The sequence below is a fragment of the Chrysoperla carnea genome, chromosome X, assembly GCF_905475395.1.
Source record: "Chrysoperla carnea chromosome X, inChrCarn1.1, whole genome shotgun sequence".
Lineage (NCBI taxonomy): Eukaryota > Metazoa > Arthropoda > Insecta > Neuroptera > Chrysopidae > Chrysoperla > Chrysoperla carnea.
In genome coordinates this window covers 26,143,614-26,169,394 of record NC_058342.1, presented here as the reverse complement: position 1 = coordinate 26,169,394, position 25,781 = coordinate 26,143,614, and the positions used below count along the sequence as shown (strand labels likewise).

Sequence of the window (25,781 nt, the reverse complement as noted above, 5' to 3'; positions counted from 1 at the left end):
ATATATTTTCCTGATATTTAGAAAATTTTACTCTTATTAACCGAAATTTTAGTAAAATAAAAATTCATTTCGAAGTATTATGCAAGGTGAGAATGGAAAGCTTTTGTGGAATGATTTACTTACAGAGAAACAATTGTGCAACGCAAAGGCTTCTAGATTTCATAACATTTTGTAAATATTTAACATAAATAAATAGTTACTTAGAACAACAGAATTGAGTAGTTGAGTAGTTGAGTAGGTAGTTTAGTGGTGACAACAAGTTTAAGTGATTTGGATTCATCTAAGTGAACTCAATGAAACATAAAAACGTGTCGGTTTCGAAAAATTCGACTATTATCAAAGAATCAAAATTTCTTTTCGTTTAAACTATGCAAATTAATTCAAACTCAAAAATATAAGTGAGAAAAATTTTAATTGAATTTTCACAATCATTTGTTTTGGTAATAAATAAATATTTTTACAGGTTATGTTTTCAATAAATGATTTTTATACAAATGTTTCATCGAAAACTTTTCTACAAAATAATACACAGAAAGTATTCGATGAAAATTTGTTTATTCAGCGTGCTTCCGTTAAAAATGTAACACTCCTATCGGACAATTCCTGGTAAGTTTTTCTAGCTAACATATTGATAAGCCGGCTTTGCTTTTTTTTTTCTTTTTTAATAAAATTCCAATTTAATCTTCAGAAAATTCAATCTGGAGATTTTTCTGTATAATTATAATTGTTTTGTCGAAATCTTTAGGTGACTTATAGACCCGAGTCTTTCGTTTCGAACACGATACTCTCATGAACCTTTTTTTGCAATCGTTTATACTCGATAATTTATTTAGAAATTCAAGGTGGTGATCGACTCGAAAGGTCTGCAAATTCTAGTGAATTTTATGATTTTGCAATTGTTGGGAAGTTTTAGTAGAAGGTCAGGGAAAATGATAAAATACTTAGGTTTGGAATGTGCAAATTTAAGGGCTGGATTTACTTTAGAGTGAGTTAGATCTCAGTGGGTTCATACGTCACAACAATTTGCAACAAGATTAATATTTTGGTTTCCATGGTTTCATTTAATGATTGTTATTTGTAAACTAGTTAAAAGTATAACTTTGTAATGGCTCGCGAATGGTATCATATAAAATAGATATTTCTAAAATAAAATTATACTTCAATTATTGACAAATATTTTTAATTTAATTGTTCCTCAACAAACGCTAATTTTGTATTTCAGTATTCCTATCCATTATCAATTTTGGAATTCAATAGCTGGTAAATCAACAGAAAGTAATTTATTTGTACCGTTAATTAATGCAGTGAAAAAACTTGTGCCAAATAAAAATTGGGACCGATATGTGGAAATAATCTTTAGCATTTTCCTACTCAAATATGATCGATTCGAAGCCCCCATCAAAAATAAAGAGGTTTTATTGTGTGCAATTTTAAAAATTGGATACAATGATCAAAATATTCAAGCTACTCAACAAATTTTTAAGGTAAAACATACTTATTTTTTACCCAAATTTGGGATTATCTTTAAAAATCTCAAACACCTAGAAAAGCAATATTACTCCTATCAAAGCAAGTTTTGGATCAACGATTTTCCACGTTTTTCCTCAATTTGCTTGAAAACTATGCATTTTAAAGAAAAATAGATTAGTCCAAAGTTATCGAGCGTAAAATTTTTGATCGATTTGTAGGTAAACACTTTTTCTTATCTTTCATATTTCCTGAAAAATTTACATCAATATACAATTTTCCGTATTTTTAGTAGTTTTTGTTTTTTTTAAGTTTAAAAAGTTTAAAAGGTTTTAAGAACGACTTTCGGAAGACGTGACAGAATCCTGGCAATCGGACATCGGATTCGTAATCAGCAACTAAAAATACTTTCTAGAGTTTGGGCGGTAAATACTTAATTTACAGTTTTTGTACCAAAAAAGTGAAATTCTTCTTGGTCAAAAATGGCACGATTTTTGGAAGATGGACAGAATCCGTGTAATCAGGGGCCAAAAATGCCTCCTAGAGCGAAGTTTGGACGATAAATATTTAGTTTGCCGTTTTTGTAACCAACAAGTACAGTTCTTGGACAAAAATGGTACGGTTTTCGCAATACGTTATAGAATCCGTTTATCTGACGTTATATTCGTATTCAACGACCAAAAATACCTACTATATGACAATTTTAAGCCGAAAGAAGCATTTCTGGGCAAATTTGGGTTATATATACCCCCCGCTGGTGTTCTATGCCTCTTTATGGCTAGGTTAAGTTGGCTGAATGTTCCTTGGGGTCCTATAAACACTTTACAAAAAGTTTCATTAAAAACGGTGGTGTGTGTCCACTTTTCCACTTTCGATATTTGTTTCCGGCTTATTAGTTGTATTATTAATATACAATTTTATTTCGAGTATCGTGGTATTTATTTCAATATAACATAAGTCTCTACTCGAAGACAACACAAATTCATTATTTCGAAATTCATTCAAGTCGAAATATTTTTTATTATAGATATTGGCAGAGATTCATAAAACATTTCCATTGGATAAAGTCATTCATATCGAAAAATCATCTTTATTTTTCGATCCAAACATTCCACAATCAAGTGATCGAACCAAATCATGTACAGACTCCATACATGTTGATTTAAATTCAAATCAATTGGAAATCGTCGACAACGTGGATTTATCAAAAGCTCCATGTGACACCATAATAAAAACTTTACCAACAGATACCCGTAAATGGTTACGATCTGCTCACGATGCTTTCGCCGAATTAAAATCAACGAAGAATAGCAACAAATTAATCAATCGAAGTTGGTTGTTGCGGGAACTGTTAATATTCCCAATACATGATGTGTTAGACATGTCGAACGATGACTTTGGTGATAATTTTATAATACGGTTACATACCAGCCATAATAAAGACGATTTATTCGAATTTATGGTAACAGCATTCGGGTACGCGTATCAAGATGAGATTAATAAATTGTTAAGTGCTTATAACGATTTGATAACGGGTACTTTAAAATATTATTTAGAAGTTATCTGTGATAATTGTGATGATAAAAATGATCAGGGTCCATCAACAAGTCAACCAAAACAAAATAAATTTCAGGAGTTTTCTATGTTGTATGTGAAACCAAGCACTTCATCATCATCGGGAAATGTTCTCGAAAATGTATCTGGCTCCTCTTCAACACCAAAAGTAAGTTATTATTTTTTTATTACTTATTTATTTAGGATGACAATCGAATTGGAATAGATGGAAATGTTAGGGAATTTTGAGATTCTGGAAAAAACCGATAATTTGAGTCTCTAACACGTAGACCAAGAATCCTCCATACAGGCCCTACAAGTGGGAAAATCAAAGATCGCCATATTATGAAAGTGATCGACAGTGACAAACATCAATTGCAATCGATTTTTGAATTTTTTGGGTCATTGGAACAAAACTTTTTAAAAAATTTTTTTGATTTTTCTAATATGAAATATCATTTGTCTTGGAAATTACTCATCCAATCATCAAATACACTCGACTTTTTAATTTTTTTGGATCCAATTTGGCTTGTAAACTGGGTTTTATCAAATTCCAGAACAAAACTTTTTAAATGATTTTTGACCCTTTAAGAAAATTGTAAAAACTCGATGCAAATTTTATATCTTCAATTTCGATAAAACTCAGTATTTGACCCAAAAAATTCGACAATCGGGTTCATTTAACGATTGGGGGAGTAGTATTTGAAATAATGTCGAAAATCGAACCAAAAGATCATTTTTCTCGGAAAATACTGGTCTAATTATACTCCTTCTTAACTTAAAAAGTGATACGCATCGTTGCTTCCAGGCCATGAAAAGGAGAAACAGGTTCCAGGAACCTGTACACAAGCTTCGTTCGATTTATTTAAAATATTCACTTCATTACAGGAGTATTCTATCCAATGGTTCTATAATCGCTTAAAAGATCTGCCAAAATTTGAGAATACGTTCACCTTACAAGATGTACCAGAAACGACGAGTATTATTCAAACGTTGCTAGCATCATCACGAGATAATAGAGAGACTATTGAAACGTTTATCGATATCTTCGGCTCTGAAATTATTGAGCTAGCATTTGAACTAATGAGGAACAAGGATACTGTCATGAAAGCATTAAATGAAATGAAACCAAGTAAGTACACTCAAGGATGTACGAGCACCAAGGCATTTTCGGATAAAATTCTTGATTTTTTTTATATATGGAGTTAGACTAAGTCTAAATCAATTCTGAAAATTTTACGGGGTAGGGGGTTGAATTTTATATTACAATTAGAATTATTACCCAATTTTCAGTTCAATAAAGCGTGTTTTTTTTTTTTTTAACTCGAATTTATATACGGAAAATTGTGATTTGAGCTTGGATCTGATAAAATATTCGCCTTTGAGAAAACTGATTGGAACACATTGATTTTTTTTTATTATAAGTTGGACTTCGTTGGGTCGTTTCAGCGACCCAAAAAACATAAGGATACCCAATTTTACCTGGCGCATCTCCAACTGTACACACAGTGTACAGATATGATTTTCAGTTTGTTTCAGTTTTTATTGAACATAAGTACGCTGGAAAATAATATTGTATGTTTTTTTTTTTGTTTTTTTTTAAAGCTGGAGCTATATCTAAAGTACCAAAAATTCGTAAAGATTCAAAACTTGGTCCAATAATATCTAGTCAAGTTGTTGTGCAATCAGAGAAAGAGAAACGATTACTTCGAGAGTTGCGTAAAGAGGAAAAACGTCATTTGCGCCATTTCAAGAGCGATGTCGAAGCAGATGACGATTTAGAAAATTCAGGAAATTTACCATTACCAAGTTTGGAGCGTTTTTCAGCGTTGTAAGTAAAAATAAATTTTCAAACATAATAATATAAAGTCGAAATCGATTATGACGATATTGAAGGACCGTCCGATATAATCGTTAGTCTTTATAAGCGATAGTTATTTTTTAGAAATATCTCCTCAAAGTATGAAAACCCTGTCGTTAAAAAACAAGCTGGAACATCGATGTCGCTATAACCAATTTTGACTGTGCACAACAAAAATGCTTTTTTGTAGCAAGTGTATCCTCAGCTTTATTCATTATAGGAAATATATATATCAAGGTATACTAAGTTTAGTCCCAAGCTTGTAATGCTTAGAAATATTGATGCTACGAAAAAAATTTTGGTTTAGGTGTTCATAGAATCAAATAATTAGTCCATTTCCGTATGTCTGTCTGTCTGTCTGTCGTCTTTCATCACGATTACTCAAAAACGAAGAGATATCAAGCTGAAACTTTTATAGCGTGCTCAGGGCGTAAAAAGTGAGGTCGAATTTGTAAATGAGCAACATAGGTCAATTGGTAAACCGTAAGAGATGAAATAAAAGTTTAAATGTAAAATTTGCTCTTTATAAAAAAAATAAACAACTTTTGTTTAAACATTTTTCGTAAATATCATTTTTTTCAAAACTATAAAAGATAGGGAGTTGAAAATGTTTAGGTAGCTTCAATTAGCGGTCTTTTTTTCGAAAACAAGACAAATGGCTGCTGAAAGGGTACCATAATTGTTTCGATTTTTTAAACTTTTCCAAATTTATTAAAAATAATGTAAGCACTGACTTCCTATACAGGGTATTTCAACAATTAATTGCGTCAATTATTTGTTTTTAAAATATTTTTTTTTTTGCATTTAGACAAAACGAGTATGACACTGCGTGTGTTGAACCAATTCTAACATCGAAAGCGTCTAAAATCGAAACACTTTTTGAACGGAAGGCTTCATCAAATAGAAAAATGGACTTGCCGCATGTTTATCAGATTGATAAAAGTAAGTACTTCTTCCAGAAAACATAATAAAACCCAGTATATGTAGAGTGTTTAAATGATCAATTTATAATTCCATATTGTTTTTGTTTTAGAATTAAAATTTGGTACATTATTGTTAGCAGAAGGAACAGAAATTAAGGATCTAACCTGGTGCAAACAAGTACATATTCCTGCCAATAAATGTAAACCGACTGATTTATTACCAGATAACAAACATATAAAAATCGATACCCTAGATCCTCTAGGTCAAAAAATATTTACACATATCGAACGCTTAAATACAATACAGTCAATTGTTTTCGAAGTCGCTTATCATACCAATGAAAATTTATTGATATGCGCACCAACCGGTGCCGGTAAAACGAATATTGCCCTACTAACAATCAGCCGATGTTTACAAAGTTATTGTGTAAACACTGTTCTAGTCGATAAATCCTTCAAAATTGTCTATATAGCTCCAATGAAAGCACTAGCAGCTGAAATGACTGCGAAATTCTCCAAGCAACTACGTCCACTTGGAGTACATGTTAAAGAATTAACTGGTGATATGCAACTTAGTCCAAGTGAAATTAAAGAGACTCAAATTTTGGTAACAACTCCGGAAAAATGGGATGTAGTTACCCGAAAACCGGATGGAGATACCGCGTTAGCACGATTAGTACGATTAATTATTATCGATGAAGTTCATCTGTTAAATGAAGATCGAGGACATGTAATTGAAGCACTCGTTGCGCGAACAGTACGCTTAGTCGAGAAAACTCAATTGTTTTGCCGAATTGTCGGCTTAAGTGCAACATTACCAAATTACATGGATGTAGCACAATTTTTACGAGTAAATCTCAGCAATGGATTATTTTATTTCGATCAACGATTTCGTCCCGTTCCACTAGAAACAACGTTTATTGGATGTCAGGAACTTAACTATCAAACGTATTTGGACAACGCGTGTTACGATCAAGTGATAAAAGCGTTACGTAATGGTTCCCAAGTTATGGTTTTCGTTCACACGCGGCGTGGTACGGTGAAAACAGCTGAAACGCTTCTAACTAAAGCACAAAATGCTGGTGACTTAAAGTTGTTCGAATCGGAGCATATAAAAACGGCTGGATATACAAAAGCGAGAATACAAATTGATAAAAGTAATTTTTCGGAGTTACGGAAATTGTTTCAATCCGGTATGGCTGTACATCATGCGGGTATGTTACGAATCGATCGCAATCGTGTGGAAAAATATTTTATGGATGGATATATTAGGGTTTTATTTTGTACGGCCACCTTAGCTTGGGGTGTTAATTTACCGGCACATACTGTTATTATCAAGGTAAGTTTTTTTCGCCTACAAAAATAATAATAAAACATAAGAGAAATGGATCTCTAGCATCTAGACTAAACGATCTTCTGTACCTTCCTTGAGAGCAATCTGTCACTTGAAGGCGAGACGTCTTCGGGTAAGAGGTACTATTTTAAGGAAACGAAACTTTAGAATTTTATCGATGCTAGATGCCACGCAGAAAGCCCACAGTTTCTCTGCCGGAATTTGTTCTAAGATTGATGGATCCAAGATTTTGGATCCAAAAAAACTAAACGCGAAGCACTGCAGGTTTCTGTAGGTGAAAATAACATGCATGGAGGTTTTATTTGTAAAATTCGTTTTTTTAGGGTACAAATGTTTACGCAAACGGGAAAAACACAGATCTAGATATTCTCGATGTTCAACAAATATTTGGTCGTGCAGGCCGACCACAATTCGATACATCCGGTCATGCCATCATAATTACAGAAATGAATCGTTTAGATCAATATCTACGTCAGATGACAAATCAAGTACCCATCGAAAGTAAATTTATTCAACATTTAGCGGATAATCTAAACGCTGAGATCGTGCTGGGTACGGTTAACACTGTGGACGAAGCTGTCATGTGGCTGAGTTATACTTATCTCTTGATTCGTATGAAAATGAATCCACTTGCATATGGAATCGAGTATTCGGAGAAAATTGATGATCCAGAATTGCATCAACGTCGTCATGCAATGATTCATTTTTGTGCGAAAAAATTGGACGCTGCACGAATGATACGATATAATGAAACAACTGGTGATTTAATATCAACGGACTATGGCCGCATTGCGAGCCATTTTTATATTAAATATGATACGATTATGAAATTTAACGAAATGATGCAACCAATTATGACTGAAGCTGAAATTTTGAAAATGTTAACGCACGCTGAAGAATTTGAAAATATTGTTGTAAGTATGAAACTAATTTGTAATTTACGAGGAAGAAGGGTTCCTCAAGTAAGAGTAAGGAGTCCAAGTCCAAGTAATCCAATTTTTTAATTGGTCAGTGAGTTTTAGTTATCTAGAAACTCTACGGGGAAATTAAAAGATCTAAAATTTTTTCTTAAAGATAATATTATAAAGCCGACTAAAAACATTTTAATCAATGGAATTTCGGATCTTTTGTAGTAAAAATTTCTTCTTAAGGTAGTCCGGCTGTTTGAGCAAGTAAGGTGAATGTTCATTTTTTTTCTGAAATTTTTATAGCGTACTCAGGACGTAAAAAGTTAGGTCGAGTTCGTTAATGAGCAACATAGGTCAATTGAGTCTTGGTCCGTTGGACCCCTCTTGTAAACCGTTAGAGATAGAACAAAAGTTTAAATACAAAAAATTTTCCTTATAAAAAAATAAACATCTTTTGTTTGAAACATTTTTTCGTAAACATCACTGTTTATCCGTGAGGGCGCAAATTATATAGTATGTATTATATGGGAATATCAGTTATGTTAGAGTGACTATCTTTCTTTATTTACATGACGTTAAAAAATAAACGATTGCGTAGTCAACACTGTCTATACATGGTATTTCAACAATTAACTCAGTCAATTGTTTGTTTTCACTTGTTAAGATCGAATTTACCTAAAAAATAAATATTTTTTCTCTTGATTTTTGGATTTGAAGGGTGTCTCAATTCAATCAAAAAACGGAGTGCGTACTAAGTAAAATTCTTGTTTGTTATAGGTGCGTGATGAAGAACTTGACGAACTAGGAGATTTAATGGAAGAAATAAATTTCCCAACCGATTCCGTTTCTAGGGACAATGGACATGTAAAAGTTAGTTTACTCTTACAAAGTTATTTATCTCGAATTCGAATTAAATCATCATCATTAATCGCTGATATGCATTATGCAGTTCAAGTAAGTTGAAAACAATCCAGAAATCCTATTCTATGATCCTATTATTCTATTAAGAAAAATATGATTAGGCAACGTGGGAATGTCGATTTTTCGAGATAAATGTGGATCAAAATAAAAATCGAAAATCAGTTTATGAAAAATTCTTGATTTCTGTCAAAAATTATATTTGTATATGCTCCAAAATAGGAGAAGAGGCTCAGAAGATCGTGGGGGTGTTCTCATTCGAAAGAGCGACTATTAAATTTTACTTTTGAATATTCTTCAAAATGAAATCGTTTAAGTGTTTCCCATTACTATTCATACACTGGCGCACTTGATTTTTGAAATTTTTGTTTATTCTCTTAAGCTAAGCGACCAAAATATAGGTTACCATATGCCAGTATTATGGTCATCTTAGATCCTCGGAAAATCAGTGTAGCGAAAACACCTTGCAATTCACCTTTCCCTGAAAGTATTCACCTGAGATCATTGAACATAGGTGTCTACGGCAAACGAACGTTCCTCTCTAGCACAATGTTTGCCATGTTTGTGGGGAATGAAAACGCTTCTTTTACCGGAGCTTGTCATTTCCAGATCATTCGCAATTTCCCCAATCAAGGAATGGCTACGACAAACCAATCTTGATTACTGGGATTTTGTGATTACTGTGCATATTCAAAGCTAGGTAATTCGACGGAGATCAGTATTGAAGGGTGGTGGGACTCTTAACAGGACACTATTTCACTGGGTGGGACTATTGACAGGATTCTATTACTTATTTGGATTGAATTATCACCTTCATAACATGGGAATCATCATATGCTTAAAATAGCATCTTTCTCGGGACGTCTCGCCTTTGGGCGATAGCTCGTTCTCAATGAGGGTACAGAGAACCCTATGCTCTAGGTCCTTGCGGTACCCCTCTTATGTATCTTATATATTTAAACGAGCAATTATTGTATATATATATCAGCAATCTCGGAAAGGGCTCCAACGATTTTCATGAAATTTGGGATGTAAGGGGTTTCGGGGGCGAAAAATCGATCGAGCTAGGTTTCATTTTAGAAAACCAGGTACCTTTTCCTGAGACCTTTTCTCCTTGCTGTTTTGGGATAAATTTGAATTAATAAATTATTTTTCCACATTTTGTTTCTTGCGAAAACGAAATTTTTGTGTTCTTTAGTCATAAACGCTGTGCTCTCTTAGGATAAGCTTAAAAAAACATGAAAAATAATTCATTTTCAGAATATACCACGATTGATTCGTGCATTATTCGAAATATTTTTACGCTTAAATAATGCAATAATGGCTAAACTTGTATTAAGATTTGCGTTAATGTTCGAACAACAACAATGGGATCACGAAACACCACTACGTCAATTTCAACGTTTAACGTATGACGTATTAGATAAAATTGAACGTCACGATGTAAATATACATCGTATACGTGAATTAGAACTAAGTGAAGTTGGTAGTATAATACGAAATCAACGAGAAGCCTCACAGGTTAAATATTTAGCGGATTGTTTTCCGTATGTGGACATCGAAACGAAAATTATGCCAATAACACGTTCTGTATTACGGATTATTATCGATATTAAAGCAGATTTTAAATGGGATCCGAAAATTCATGGTTATGCTCAATCGTTTTGGCTGTGGATTGAAGATCCTGATCATAATATTATATATCATCACGAATATTTTCAACTAACTAGAAAATTGGTAAGTTTATTTATGCCTCGAATAAAATACCTCATACAATAGACTGGAAGCTCATCACAACTCAAAGCATTCAATTTTCTCGCTTCTGTCTAGTAAAGAGGGGAAGAATCTGTCAGTTTCCAAAATTTCCGCTTAGTTAACATTACCGAAAATTCGTTTTTCAAAACAGGTACGATTTTGCCAGTTCTGCGACGATTACTGAATGAATTCAATGGCGAGTAATCAGATTAGGGTACTCTTTATAAGGGGTTGAGATAAAAAGAACCATCTCTGTATAAAAAAAAAAACAATGTTAAATATGCCTACATTTGAAGCCATTTATTTATTAAAATATTCGAACAACCTCCCCCAAAGATTTTCAGAATTGATTTAGACTTGGTCCAACTGCATGTAAAAGAAAAATGAGAGCCTAAATGGCCGATTGGTCTAAGGCGTTTGTATTTGACTGTTTGTCTATTTATTCTGTTGGAAACGGACGTTAAACCCCATTATTATTATTATAAAAGAAAAATCAAGCCTTCTATCCAAAATTGCCTTGGCGCTCGTACATTCTGAATGATAAAAAAGTGTTTTTTGAAAGTTTTTACGATTTTTAAATATTTTTTTTTATAGGTTATGAAAGATGAACCAATAAAATTGTTTATAACGATTCCATTGGTGGAACCAACACCTCCACAATATTATGTACGTGTGTTCAGTGATAGATGGCTGCGCGCCGAAAGTGACACACCATTTAGATTTGATACGAGCATGTTACCAACGAATTTAACCATACAAACCGACTTACAAAATTTACAACCGTTATCAAAGCGAGCACTTAAAAATAACGCTTATGAATCATTATATCCATTCAATTTTTTCAATCCAATTCAAACCCAAATGTTCTATGTCCTGTATCGAACAGATCATAATATTTTGTTGGGAGCTCCAACTGGATCTGGTAAAACTATTGTGGCTGAGATAGCAATTTTACGGCTGTTTAACACTGAACCCGATCGAAAGGTATATTGTTATATATTAAGCAAGGAGTTTTATTAACTAAATTATTTAAAACTTCAATTTTCATTTATTTTCCGTGAGGTTCTCTAACAAAATTTTTGTTTATTTTTTTAGGTGATATATGTGGCTCCCTTAAAAGCTTTAGTTCGAGAACGTGTTGACGATTGGACTAAAAAATTCGGCGAAAAACTTAAGAAAAACGTGGCAGAAATGACTGGTGATTCAATGCCTGATAAACGAACGTTAGATCAAGCTCAAATAATCATAACCACACCAGAAAAATGGGATATCGTGAGTCGTAACTGGGAGAGTCGATCATACGTACAAGCAGTGGGTCTTCTCATTATGGATGAAATACATTTGTTGGGTGAAGACCGTGGACCTGTTCTGGAAGCAATCGTATCCCGAACAAATTACATAGCGTCAAAGCATAGTAGCACAATCCGTATGATGGGATTATCAACGGGTATCGCAAATTCATACGATTTAGCGACTTGGTTAGGTGTTTCAGAGGAAGGTCTTTTTAATTTCCGTCCATCGGTACGACCTGTACCACTTGAAGTACATATATCTGGTTACCCAGGTCAACATTATTGTCCACGTATGGCTTTAATGAATAAACCCACTTTCCAAGCAATTCGTGAGCATGCGCCGTCCAGCCCAACTTTAGTTTTTGTCTCATCTAGACGACAAACTCGTATCACTGCTATGGAACTGATCAATTTCGTTAGCATGGACTCAAACAGTACCCAATGGCTTAATATGTCTGAAGAAGACATCGATAACATCGTTCGAAATGATATATCCGACGAAACGTTAAAACATACCCTAATCTATGGGGTGGGAGTACATCATGCTGGATTATTGGAAGGCGATCGTGTTATTGTCGAGCAATTGTTTTTAAATCAAAAAATTCAAGTTCTTGTAGCAACCGCTACATTGGCATGGGGTGTGAATTTCCCTGCTCATTTAGTCGTAATTAAAGGTACTGAATATTACGACGGGAAAACTCGTCGATACATCGATATGCCGATTACCGATGTTCTACAAATGATGGGACGTGCAGGGCGTCCACAATTCGATCAGAATGGTGTTGCCGTTGTTTTGGTACAGGATATTAAGAAAAGTTTTTATAAGAAATTCTTATACGAACCGTTTCCGGTTGAATCGCATATGTTGGAAGTATTACCTAATCATATTTATGCTGAAATTGCGACTGGTTTGATAACGTCCAAACAAGTTGTACACGAATATATCACATGGACGTATTTATATCGACGATTAATTAATAATCCGCAGTATTATAATTTAGTTTCCACGGATGATGCGGATATTTTGGAATATATTACGAATTTAGTGAATTCAACAATTGATATTCTGGTTGAATATAATTGTTGTACTGTGGACGAGGTAAGTTCTACCTTCTTTTTAGAATTCCGTAAACAAATGACAAAAGAGGGCGCCTATAACTTTATTATATCCGCTCGTTCTAGTCACACGGTAGTAATCGACTTGGAAAACCTAAAAATGTCAGAAAATTTTTATATCTGTCACTGAAAATGATTAAAATAAAAGATCTGGGTCTTTAAAATTGAATTCTGAAGACTTGATTCTTCAACGTATTACGGGTTCCTTTTGAAATTTTAAAGGGAGGGCGAAGGAATGAAACCTAAAGAATTAGGGAATATTATAAAAACAATTCGATCGCTACACTGAATTCAAAAATTTTTTTTAAATTCTAGGATGGATTTTTGTTATATTCGACGCCAAGCGCCAAAGTTGGATCAAATTATTATCTAGATTACCATACCGTTAAATTTATGACGGATAAATTGCATCCAAATTTGAGTTTGGTGAATGTCATAAAATTAATGTGCGATACTTACGAATTTTCTGAAGTTCCTGTACGTCACAACGAAGAATTAATGAATGCGTAAGTTATTTATTTATTTATTTATTTTTTTTTGGAAATAATTTCGGGTCAAATTTATCAATTTTTATGTCAGTTTTTCCTTATTATTCACTCTTATGTTAGATCAATCTTTTTCAATTGGGCGTAGAAATCTTTGAGGCGTAGGAAGTTTAATTTAATAATGCTAATAAACAAAAGAGGGGTACCGCAAGTGGGTCCCTAAACACCTAGACCAAGAGCCGAAGTTAGAATGTGGATATATCCCCCCTCCTATGGTAATTAACCCCCCGCTGGCACAACACAGAAATATTCTGTAAATATTCAACAAAACGGACCCAAAAAGTATATTAGGGGTTTTCGGGGTCGCTGATTACGATTCCGTTGTTAAAATGTGGATATAATCCACTCCCCCTCATGAGGTAATTCATCGCCCGCTGGCCCAACACAAGAATATTCTGTAAATATTCAACAAAATGGAACCAAAAATTATACTCGGGGGGTATTTCGAAATTTATAACCTCGGAATTGTGATCAGCGACCCCAAAAATTCCCGAATATACTTTTGTGACCCAAATTATCCCAAGACGGGGGGAGTATTCCGAAATTCTGACGTCGGAATAGTGATCAGTGACCCCGAAAACCCTCATGTATGCGTTTCTGGCCCGTATAAGTTTTAAAATTTTCAAAAATCACCACAGAAATAGATTCTATTAGTTATTAATTGGCTTTATTTGGCCCATAGCAATGGCCAAACTTTCTATCGGCAACAAGTTAGATGTAGATTTTGATATATGGACCTTCCAAAGCATTTTTTTTTTTTTAAATTTGGCCCTTAGATTTAGGTACAAAAAAATTTTTCATTTTACACTTTTTTCATCTAAAATGATTCGTCTATATAGATAATCTGTCTCTGGATTTATTAAAATGGATTATAATTTTTTTTTTCAGAACATTAGCTCGATCATGCCGAATTCATGTCACCGAAGATTTCGATTCACCGCATGTTAAAACATTCCTACTTATGCAAAGTCATTTTTCACGATTACCCGTTCCATGCGCCGATTATTCAATCGATCTAAAATTAATCTTAGAACAAAGTGGACGTATTCTACAAGCATTTTTAGATTATGCAGCCGTCAATGGTTGGCTATTGCTATGCATACAAATTGCTCATGTCTCACAAATGATTGTACAGGCTGATTGGATTGACACGACGCCATATGCTCAGGTGCCAAGAACTCACGATTCTCAAATCGATATCTTACAAAGTGTACATACCAGAGAACCGATATCATTTTGTAAATTTGTAAAATTAACGAAAAATGATATTATGGCAACTAAATTGAAATTATATAAAGATGGATTCACACGTCCAAATATACGTGATATTATCGATTACGTTCAAAATTTACCGCTACTTATTGTTCATGTAACGTTAAAAGATGCATTCGCAAAGAAAGTTTTTGAGGGATCTCCATCCGACTTGAAAACGAAAGTACTTACGTTGAAGAATAATCGTTTATATACGTTAGAAATTCGATTAACGCATTATAAGGGATATAATTCCAAAGTATATGCGCCAAATTATCCAAAAACTAAACAAGAAGGTTGGATGATCTTGTTTGGATCACAAGATGAGAATCTTGGACGAGTAACAGTGAAACGATGTATATTTAGTGGCAAATCAACGTGCCAATTTATTAAATTTACTACACCTAATTTTCCAGGTAAGCTATCGATCTCTTAATTTTTATCTATGGAAAAGGGCTTTTAATGTGCTAGGTTCTGCTTGGGAAGAAACGTCCCAAACACTTCTTTATATAAGGTTCAAGGACGTGCGAGTGCCAGGGCAATTTTAGATCAAAAGGAATCTTTCAAATGATTTTGATAAATTCGTTGTAAAATAATTCTTAAAATTTTGGTGCACTTCATATAAAATTTTAAAATTTAGGGAAAACATATCTCATCCCGTCAAATCTCCTCCTCCTTGCAAAGCGGCAATAGATTCTAAAACTAGAAAGTTGTCAAATGAGCTATTGAGTTGCCAAATTTGATAATTTTTCGCAGAGACACAGCTGTTTTAAATTTAGGTAAAAATGTGGCCCCAATAGGTACTTCCTTAACACTATGTCAACTTACCTAGAAATGTTCAACCCTTTAGCTCAATTTAGAGGAGCTGTAGAGGTGTGCAAGATCATTGAACGTCGAAAAAAGCTGTTTTCCTCCTTGTAAAGCATTATTCTGTCTAGTATACGACCCTACATATTGAATTATGATCTGAATTACATCAATTCAGCTCATTTGTATAAAAGGTATCACTGGAGAAGGTAAGATATCGCGTAAATTGTATCTTAGAGGTTATAAAACATCTCCACTCCTTCCCGTTGACCTTTATTAAAGTACATAAGCCTATATTTTCGAGGAAAATATGACTAATAAATCCATGTTCATTGGGTTTTCTCTCGTTGGAAAAATTTAAATTCCCAAATCATACTCAGAAAAACATTTATTTAAGAATTTCTTAAAACTTTTTACCCCTAAAATTAATAAACTCTCGACGACAATTTTCTAATTATATTTTTCTAACTTTTTCTAGGAGAATACATTTATCATATCATGATTATATCAGATTCATATTTTGGTTTGGATCAAGGATATACAATGATTTCTAAAATTGAAATGTGCGAAGAGTCTGATCCCGAAGACGACGAAGATGATGTTCCCGAAGTGGGTGATAACTTTGCACAAGCTAATCCACCGGATAATTATTTGGAGCTTGATTTTCCTAAACTTCCTCAAACTAGTTCAATATCAGAGCAACCTGGACCCTCAACGTCCAAAACTTAAATTTAGAAAAAAATGTTTGAATGCTTTCTATCACGTCTTGTGAACCAGTTATTATAAAAATTGAGAAGTAGATATATTTTGGAGTCTATAAAATTATAGACGACATGGAAAGCACACAGTCTACGCAAAATTTGGTATTTTTATACGAGGTGAAGCCCCCTCCAAAATTTTTTTGAGTATTCATTTTTTTACATACAAATAATGCCTTGTTGATTAATAGAAAATTATTTAGAAAAATATTTTATGGACGCGGTTATTTATAAAACAATAACAAACGAACTCTCTCTAAATTAATAATTTGAAGAAAAAAATATTTTCCAATTTCTTGGAATTATTTAGGGACCATTCATAGCCCATTCTCCCCTTTCGTCACACAGCATCACATTTTCTCAAACTCTCTTCCTTCCTTTTACGTGATCCATTATATGAATCACGCGCATTATACGCATTTGGAAAATTGTTTTATGTATTGCAGATTATTTTGAAAAATTTCGAAGATCAAAGGATTTTCACAAATTTTTTATAAGAATTTTTTCAGAAATATAATCTGTCGGACTTTTAGCGTCCCAGCAGAAGCAGCAAATTCGTTCTTTCAACCTAAAATAGAAAAATAGTATACATCACACAGGCAGAAAGTTTAAGAGCCCTGAACTGCGCGCAGAGCAGGAGTCTCTCAAACTTTCTGCCCTTGTAGTGTAATATACCATTTTCAATAATTTTTCCAATTTTGCGTGAAAATTAATTGAAAAAGAAAACTATGCACAAAAAAAGGAAATGAAAGTTATTTGAAAATGGAATTTGTTAGTACTTATTGTATATTTGTTAATTTATTATAAAATTTTCATATTATATTTTATAAAATTTTTATTGTTAAATAAGGAAGAGTCAGAGAGAGATGGAGGAATGTATCCACTTTACATTTCCCCTCTTGGGACTCTGTACTGTGTTTTATAAATAACCGTTATTGTGGTTATGTTTGGTATAAATGTTTATTTATTGTAGAAATAAAATAAAAATTGTGATAAAAATTTGTTTAATAAAGTAATTAATTTATATAAAAATAAATATTTTTTATTTATTTAGGAAGCCTACAGTTAGTACCAAGTGTAAGGGGTAAAAGTACAAGGTATTCAAAGTACAAAGTGTGTAAGAGACAAACTGAAACGCCGAAAGAGTTGGCTTAATGCCTTAAAAATTTCTTCAGTATGAACCACTCACATAAATCATCATGAATCTTCGGTTTTTTGACGATCAATCAAAATATTGGAGCTTTTAATTTTTATATTTTTGCTTTGATGCTTTATTTGTTTTGAAAGCATGACATGTGAAACTGAAATGAATGAAAGTTTACGATTACAGTCTTACTAGGGTACAGACGAATATACACGAAAGTTTACGATTACAGTTGACAGTTCCATTTCAATATTTCATAGATATCATAGATAAAATATAGTGATAGACATCGCGCAAGTGAAACTGAAATGAATGAAAGTTTGCGATTACAGTCTTAGTAGGGTACAGTTGAGAAGGTTGATGGGGTTCTTAATAGGACACTAACATAACATAGGGATCTTTGATGATCCCACTTGTAGGGTCTGTCTGTATGGAGGATGATGAAACACTCAAAAATGTTATTTACAGGGCGTCAGGTTTAGAATGTTTGTTCCACCAATCTTGGAAGAAATCTCGGCGAGGTAGAGGCGGATTTTCTGCGTAGCGTGGCCTCAACATAATTCTATAGCTTCATCTACTTAAAAATAGCCTCTTATCCGGAGTCGTCTTGGTTCGGGTGACAGGTTATTCTCAAAGAGAGCACAGAGAATCCCTTCGTCTAGGTGATAGGGACTCATTTGCGGTACCCGCCTTATTATAAAAATTGAGAAATCTATGATTCAATCATAATATTATAGAGTTCAATCGACAAAGATCCGCTTTGGCAGGAGCGCAACGGGCGAACAGTTACAGCCAGTTTATGCCATGGGCTCAGCACAGCTCTCAAATTTATCTGAATATGAAACAAATAATACAAAAAAAAATCTTCTTTAACTGAATACTGGAGGATTTATGTTGATTATGGAAGTCGGAAGAAACTACACGATTAATGGAGTCTGGAGAAACTACACGATCAAAAGTGAATAGGTGTCAATAAACTCTTGTCTCTCTCTTCTGTCAACACACTGATGTTTAGAGACAGGGTGAATCTTAGAAAATTACGTGGAATTTGTTTTTTAATGATGACATTATGCAGGATTAATAGCGGCTACTATTTTACCAATTCTTGACTTCGGATATGACTGGAAAAAAGATTACCTAATTTTGCATTGTACAGCGAAGCGGGCTGTTAGCGGTGGCGATTTTCGATTATGGTCTAAAAAAAATGACCTACACTAGCTTCTGGGAAATACGAGGTTCAAGAAAATGAAGAAAAACACAATAAATATGTCAAACTATGATTTTAATTTGACGGAAAAATACAATATTTTCTCTTTAATCATTTTACAAAGTCCATCAATACTTCCTTATTCTTTAATTTTTCTTTAAAACACTTGTCATTTCTTTAAATATATTTATTTTTTTTTCAGTTTATTTTTTAAAAGAATATAATATATAATTATTTTGAACTATTCCTTGACTACTATTGCAATAAATAATAATTACAGTCAAAATCTGTTATAACGACATCGCTTATAACGGCAAATCGATTATCATGACGCATTGTCAAGGTACCGGCTGAACCCAAATATAAATACATATGTAAATACATATTATGATTTATAACGGTTAATCATATTTAGAATAACGTTTTAATTGAAGGTTGTTCGTGTTTTTTACAAGAAAACCTTACCAGAAATTAAGATGTTGATAGGGACTCATTCGTTGGCTATTTCATATAATATTATCCTTCTCCGAGGAAAAATAAACTTGTGACTTATTAAAATTTTGAAAAAATGCTTCTAAAGTTTTAGCCCGTGAGCTAGGAACACTTGAATTGCGTCAACAGCCAAACGCCTGGCATTGATATATTTTGTAAATCAGACCAGAACTCTCTTAAGAACATGAAAAAATAAGAGTTTTAGTCCGTAAGCTAAGAACAACTAAATTCCGTCAACAGCCAAACTCCTGGCATTGATATATTTTGTAGATCAAACCAGAACTTCCTTAAGTTTGAAGGAGGCTGGTCAGTGTTGCTTTGTAGATTGACCCAGAACCACACTTTGCCACAGAATTTTTTCTCCCGTGAGTGATACTGAGGGGTAGCAAACTTTCATACTTTTACAAGGGGATATCGGACCCCAGGAATGCGGAAAGGTTTGATACTGGGCTAATCTATAGTCACACTAGTTTTTATTTCCAAACACAAACAATCTGACCTTTTTTGATGTTCCAGCTAGTCTTTTGAGGGCGGACCTTTCATTTTTATTCGAAGAAGGATGATTTTGAATGAAAGAGTCACCAAAATTGATCTCTTAGTTGATAATATTCCAGAGATATAAATTGTACGCTTATAACGACTATAATTTTGAGATCCGTTTATTGTCGTTATAAAAATTTTATCTGCATTTTATTTGTTAAAATTAAACAATTAATTTGAGCAAAAGAAACAAACAAAAAAACTAACAGCTGAAAAATTATATAATACATTTTTTTAACAAAAATGAAAGAAACTCGATTACAAAAAATTAACAAATATTACAAATATTTTCGCATTTTATTCTTTTTTTTTTACCTCTTCTATAAATCTTTCGTCTCTAATAAAAATAAATAAATTTTCTTTCTATTACAACAGTCAATTTGTTAATTATTTTTGTAATTGAAAAGTGTATCAAGTGCCACAAAATGGTATTATCGGTGAAATTACAGTCTCGAAACAACGTACTTAAAAAAATCTTATATATTGTTACTTTAGCAAGTTCTTTTCTGTCCTACTCTTATCTTCCTTATTCTTTTATCAAATTCCATGACTCAACCTTCATTTTCAAGCTTATTATGTCTAGGTTTGACAAAAAATGTACTCACGGTCTAAAAATGTACCGCTTGGCTCTAATTGTATCGAGAATCTGAAATTGCGCTTCCTATGAGATTTTGCGCTCTAGAAACTCGAATTTTTGTTTTATTGGAATTGAAGACAAAAAATTTTTCTCTCTAATCAGAAATTCAATCATTTTGAGGAAAGGAGTCCCGATTTTCTTATTTTTTCTTAAACAGGGGTAGGTTTAAAATCATCGTAATTCCATTCCCGTTTTCGAGGAATTGGTAAACAATTTTCGAGTGCATTTGTGGGACTTAATACACTTTCTATAACACATAAACTTATTAAAAAAAAATTACAGATTTTGTAATCTAATGTTAAATTAACTAATTAACATATTTGTCAAATTGAACCACGAACCAGTTTATTTTCCACTTTCCATGTCTATTTTCAATTTTCATGCCTACTCTTTTCTCATCCAACCCCCAAAAATGAAAATTTTGAATTTCGGAACACGTAAAAATTAAAAGCTACACGTAATAAACTGTAGCTTTTTTGTAAAATGAAATTGACTATTGTTTAGTCCGGCTTCTATAACTTACTATCATCAACCGAATCTCCGCGTTATCCGAGCCTACAGTATGTTCGGATAATAAGGACAAATTCGGATAAAACGTATTAAGCAGCTATAGTATATGCTGTACGATAACTGTACGAAAACTTAATTTTTCATGATTACTTTACAATTAACTAGACATAGAAATTGAAAATATACATGGAAAATTCATTATTGTAATGAAAAGCAACCGTCGAGCACAGTGAAACCTGGTGTGAATGATTAGTAAATGCATTTTTCATCATTTTCTCATATTGGATGACAAACAACACAGTACAACACGATAGATACCAATATCTATTTATTTTCTATGAAATTTAACAAGCTAAACCTTGTCACGTGATTCATTTTCGTGATCAGAGAGTTCAGTTCGATAGAAAATAGCTGTTAATGAAGGGTGGTCAAAATCCCTGATAAAAATGTCCGATTCAAATTTCCAATTCATTCCGATTCAATCTAATAGAACCCAATATGAAATTTTCAATTCGATCAAATTCATGAATTGGAAATTCCCGATTGGTTAGTTCTATTGAATTGATTCGAAATTCAATCGGAATTAGTTGGAAATTTTTTCCAATTAAATTTCGATTCAAGATTCTAATTGGAGTGAATCGAAAATTCTTTTCCAATTGAATCCTATTGATTCCAATTCATTGAATTGGAAATTTCCGATTCACGAATCGGACTTTATTATCGGGGAAAGCAAGACAATTTTTTTGTTCGGGTAAATCGCTTTTCGAAAGTTCATTTATTTGATATTTGATTTTGGTGGATCAATTTCAAAAATCGTAGTCCAACAACGAAAAAAAAAGGAACTATACACATACAGGTTTTTTTATTTTATAAATTTTTTTTAAAATAATTTTTAACATCTAACAGGCAAGAAGAAAAATCAAGACTATTTTTTTCTTTTTTTTTTTGTTATAAATAAAAATTCAAAGGTTGTCTTTGAGACTTTACTATATTGAAATTTATATCGAAACCCAATTTCTAATGAATAGGTATTTTCTCTTTATATTTTCTTGGTAATTAAGTTCTTTCAGTAAAATAGTGAAAAATAAATTATAGAAAAATTTAAATTACGTAAAATAGTACGGTTTAGTTGCAAATATAGACCATTCTGGGAGAGAGCAATTGTTTATATATATAATTTTCTTAGGCTTCGATATCAGGAACGCCAAAAAAAAACTGGTTTCCATTTCATTCTAATAAAAATCAACGTAAATCAAACAAAAAAAAAAGAAGCATTTTTGACGATAAAGAAAAATCGAATTTTAAAGGCTCAGAAAATATTTGTATTAATTTTTAAGACTGAAACTTTTCAGGATTCCTTGGCGTATCCAGATTTTTTTGGGAAGAAAATGGATCATAAATTTAGCTCAGAAACCGTACTAACGATGATTTCCATTTAAAAAAACGTAAATTTACTTTATTTATTAAAGCTAACCATCTTTTTTAAAGTGGGGCGTTATTGGGTTATTTTCGAATTGCTTACTTGATGGAAAATTTTAGATTCCAACATTAAAGCATTTTAAAATGCATTGTTTGAATTTTTTTACTGAAAGAACCTAAATTGTTTCGACAAAATTTAAACCATTGTGAGTGCTTTTGGAACTTTATGTGAGATTCAAAGCTCAGCTCTTGTAATAAATTAAATTGTTCTAAATATCATGTACAATGGAAATCGGTTATAACGGCATCGATTAAAATCATAGAGATGTTATATATAAAATTCGCCCGCAGAAATAGAAGAGATAGAGTCACGGTAGATGTTGCCCGACAGAGACAGATGCCACCCAACCTTATTTTGATAGTCGCAGAAGTTGTTTTTAACACATGACAGAGATTTCCACATACACAGCGGCGAACGGTTTGTCTAATCTATAAATATAATCTCTTTGGTTTAAATACGAATCGGTTATTATGATCAATTTGTAAGGTAAAAACTCAGCGCTGTCGGACACAAGCATCAATAGGCATTCGGGAGTTCCGTTCGCGGACTGCAAGCTGCTCCTTAAAGAGAATATCTTAAAAAGGGCCAATCTTAGATGGAGGGAGGAACTTATGATACGACAAGACAGATATGGTAGGAGTACAATCATAGGCGTTCCGAAGATCTTACATCGGTTTCAAGGGCCTCTACAGTGTATTACGACTATTGCAGGAGCTGTAACAGATTGAAGGAAGAGGAGGTGATGTCTCATCTTCTCTGCCACTGTCCAGCTCTTGCCATGAGGAGGAGGACTTATTTGAGCTAGCTTCTCTTTGACGACCTCTCTAACCTAAAGTGTGTTGACGTCAAAGCACTCCCGCTGTTCTTAAACAGCTCAAAATGGTTCATGGAGTAGTGGTCGGGGATGGGAAAACCCTTTTTCGGTATCATAACGGACCCCATGGTCTAAGTGTGTCCCACCCCATGACAGCCACTATCCTGAGTCAATATTATAATGAATAAGTCACCAGAAATTATTATGTTACTCGGGGAGCTTACTTGATGCCCTAATTGTCTTTTGACGATAGGGCTTTCATTTTTATTCGATGGATAAAGATTTTTTTGTGAAAGTATCATCAAATTAGTTCTTAGCTATCTTTCTATCATAAGACAATTGGATATAACGACTATAATTGTGCGTCTCTTCTTTAATGTCGTTATAACCGACTTTTAATTGTATGCTTTTTATAAATCTACCAAAGATAATAAAACATTCCAGGTTTTATTTGTTAAAAAGAAAAACGTTTCTTTGGTTTTCGAATCAAAATTAGTTTCTAATTAATATGATGCTTGGCTATTTTTTCTGTAAAATACGTTTCTAATCTCTTTTAAATATTTCATTTTGTGAACTTTGTTTCACAGAGTGGCGATGGAATTGGTTTCATTAAACTGGACGAAAAAGTTAAAACTTAAACTGTAGTTAGATAACCACTCCATCACAAACAGGTTAGGTTAGGTTAGGTTACTTGAGTTATCTTAACCTCGCCTCCCGCTTGTTTTGTTAGCCGCATGTTATTATTGTTGTTGCTCTCGATTTACCGTGTCATTCAATTTACGTTTACTGTGTTAGTGCAATTAAGTAAGGATTTTTTTAAAAATATTGACGAGGAAGGTTTGTTTATTTGTGAATCATATTTGCTGTTAAAAAAAGGTAACTTTTTTCATTAAATTTATCAAACTCAAAGCTTTTTGTTTATTTGCCCCCTTTTTGTCCGGTAAACAGAGGAAAGTTTAAGTATTCTATAATATGTCTCGAAAAAACATCTTGCGCGAACTTGCGCCTTTTTTTTAAGTCTAAGATAAGGATAGAAATTAAGATAGCTTAAGTCAAAAGTCAAAAAAAGGAGCAAGCAGTTTCCCATTGAAAAATTGTATTTCAAAAATCACCTGAAGTGGACACAAAAGCACGCATAAATACGAAAAAGTCAAATATGATAAAGACGAATATGGCTAGAAAAATTGTTTTTTATTTTTGATAAATAAAAGGTAATTTTGCATTCAAATAATCTTTTTAATTAATTGTGCGCCGGTTATTATCCTCAACAGAGAATCTGAAAATTTTGTACCCAGTGTGTTTGATTTAATAAAATAAATTTTCATATATAAAATATAATTAGCCAAACATCATATTTTCGAGACACAAATGGAAAAATTATTTTCTTTTTGTAAGTTAATGAAAATTAAATGTTAGTAATGCGAAACAGAACATACACGAAAAATTAGCTTGTTTTAGAAAATAACTAAATTAAACTTAAACTATATTAAGTAGAATAATTTAAAATTGTCTCACTAGATTTGTCTTCTGGATATGAATATTTTTTCATAAGACAATCATGATTTTAAGATGGGATTTTCATACACTTTTACATCACATATCCATTTTTCATACAATGTATTTTTATAATTTTCGTGAAGTCATTAAATTCGTTTCTGTTGGTCAAATAATCTAACTGGCGAAAATCATATTTTACTTAACTATAAGATGATTATAACGCTGTCACAAATTTCAAATATCTGTAACTCGGAAACTGCATACTCTACACAATTCCTAGACTTTATGATTCCGCTCCCTTATGCTCAAATCATGAAATCATTTTAAAGTAATTTTTGCTCAGTAAAAAAAAAGGTACAGTTATTTTTGTGAAACAAGTTATGCAAAAATATATAAAGTAAAAACAAACAATTGACTGAGTTAATTGTTGAAATACCTTGTACAGAAAGTGTTGAAAATCAGTGCTTGCAATATTTTTTATAAATTAGAAGAGTTTAAAAAATCAATACAATTATAGCGGCCTTTCGGCCGCCATTTATGTGGTATTCGAAAATTTTCGAAAGTATTTTCTAGAATTTTGTTTCGTTTTGCAAGAATGTTTCACAAGACGACTAGTTGCAGCTATCTGCAATTCAACTCTATCATTTAAAGTTTTGGAGAAAATGGACACCAAAATAATGCCCTAATTTGCGTCCTCACGGATAAACAGAAACGTTTATGAAAAAATGTTTCAACAAAATTTGTTTAATTTTTTATAAGGAATATTTTTTACATTTAAACTTTTGTTCTATCTCTAACGGTTTACAAGATGGGTCCTTCGAACCCAAGACTCAATTGACTTTTGTTGCTCATTTACGAACTTAGCCTCTCGAACATTTTACTTCCTGACCACGCTGTAAAAATCAGCTTGATATCTCATCTCATTTCGAGAGCTTTTGATCAGAACGATCC

At 32.7% G+C, this 25,781-nt stretch overlaps 1 protein-coding gene across 1 annotated transcript; it reads left to right on the top strand.

Moving 5' to 3' along the window:
• Positions 1 to 487: 487 nt before the first annotated feature.
• Positions 488 to 17,235, top strand: LOC123303028 (activating signal cointegrator 1 complex subunit 3-like; the record flags this gene model as incomplete). The annotated part of the gene is made up of 15 exons (XM_044886123.1): positions 488 to 606; positions 1,223 to 1,484; positions 2,495 to 3,190; positions 3,910 to 4,153; positions 4,627 to 4,852; positions 5,691 to 5,824; positions 5,916 to 7,144; positions 7,483 to 8,073; positions 8,845 to 9,021; positions 10,246 to 10,722; positions 11,335 to 11,724; positions 11,836 to 13,131; positions 13,464 to 13,654; positions 14,582 to 15,360; positions 16,230 to 17,235. Coding segments are annotated over 15 exons (7,062 nt in total), but the record flags the coding sequence as incomplete, so codon positions are not given.
• Between the last annotated feature and the right edge of the window lie 8,546 nt (positions 17,236 to 25,781).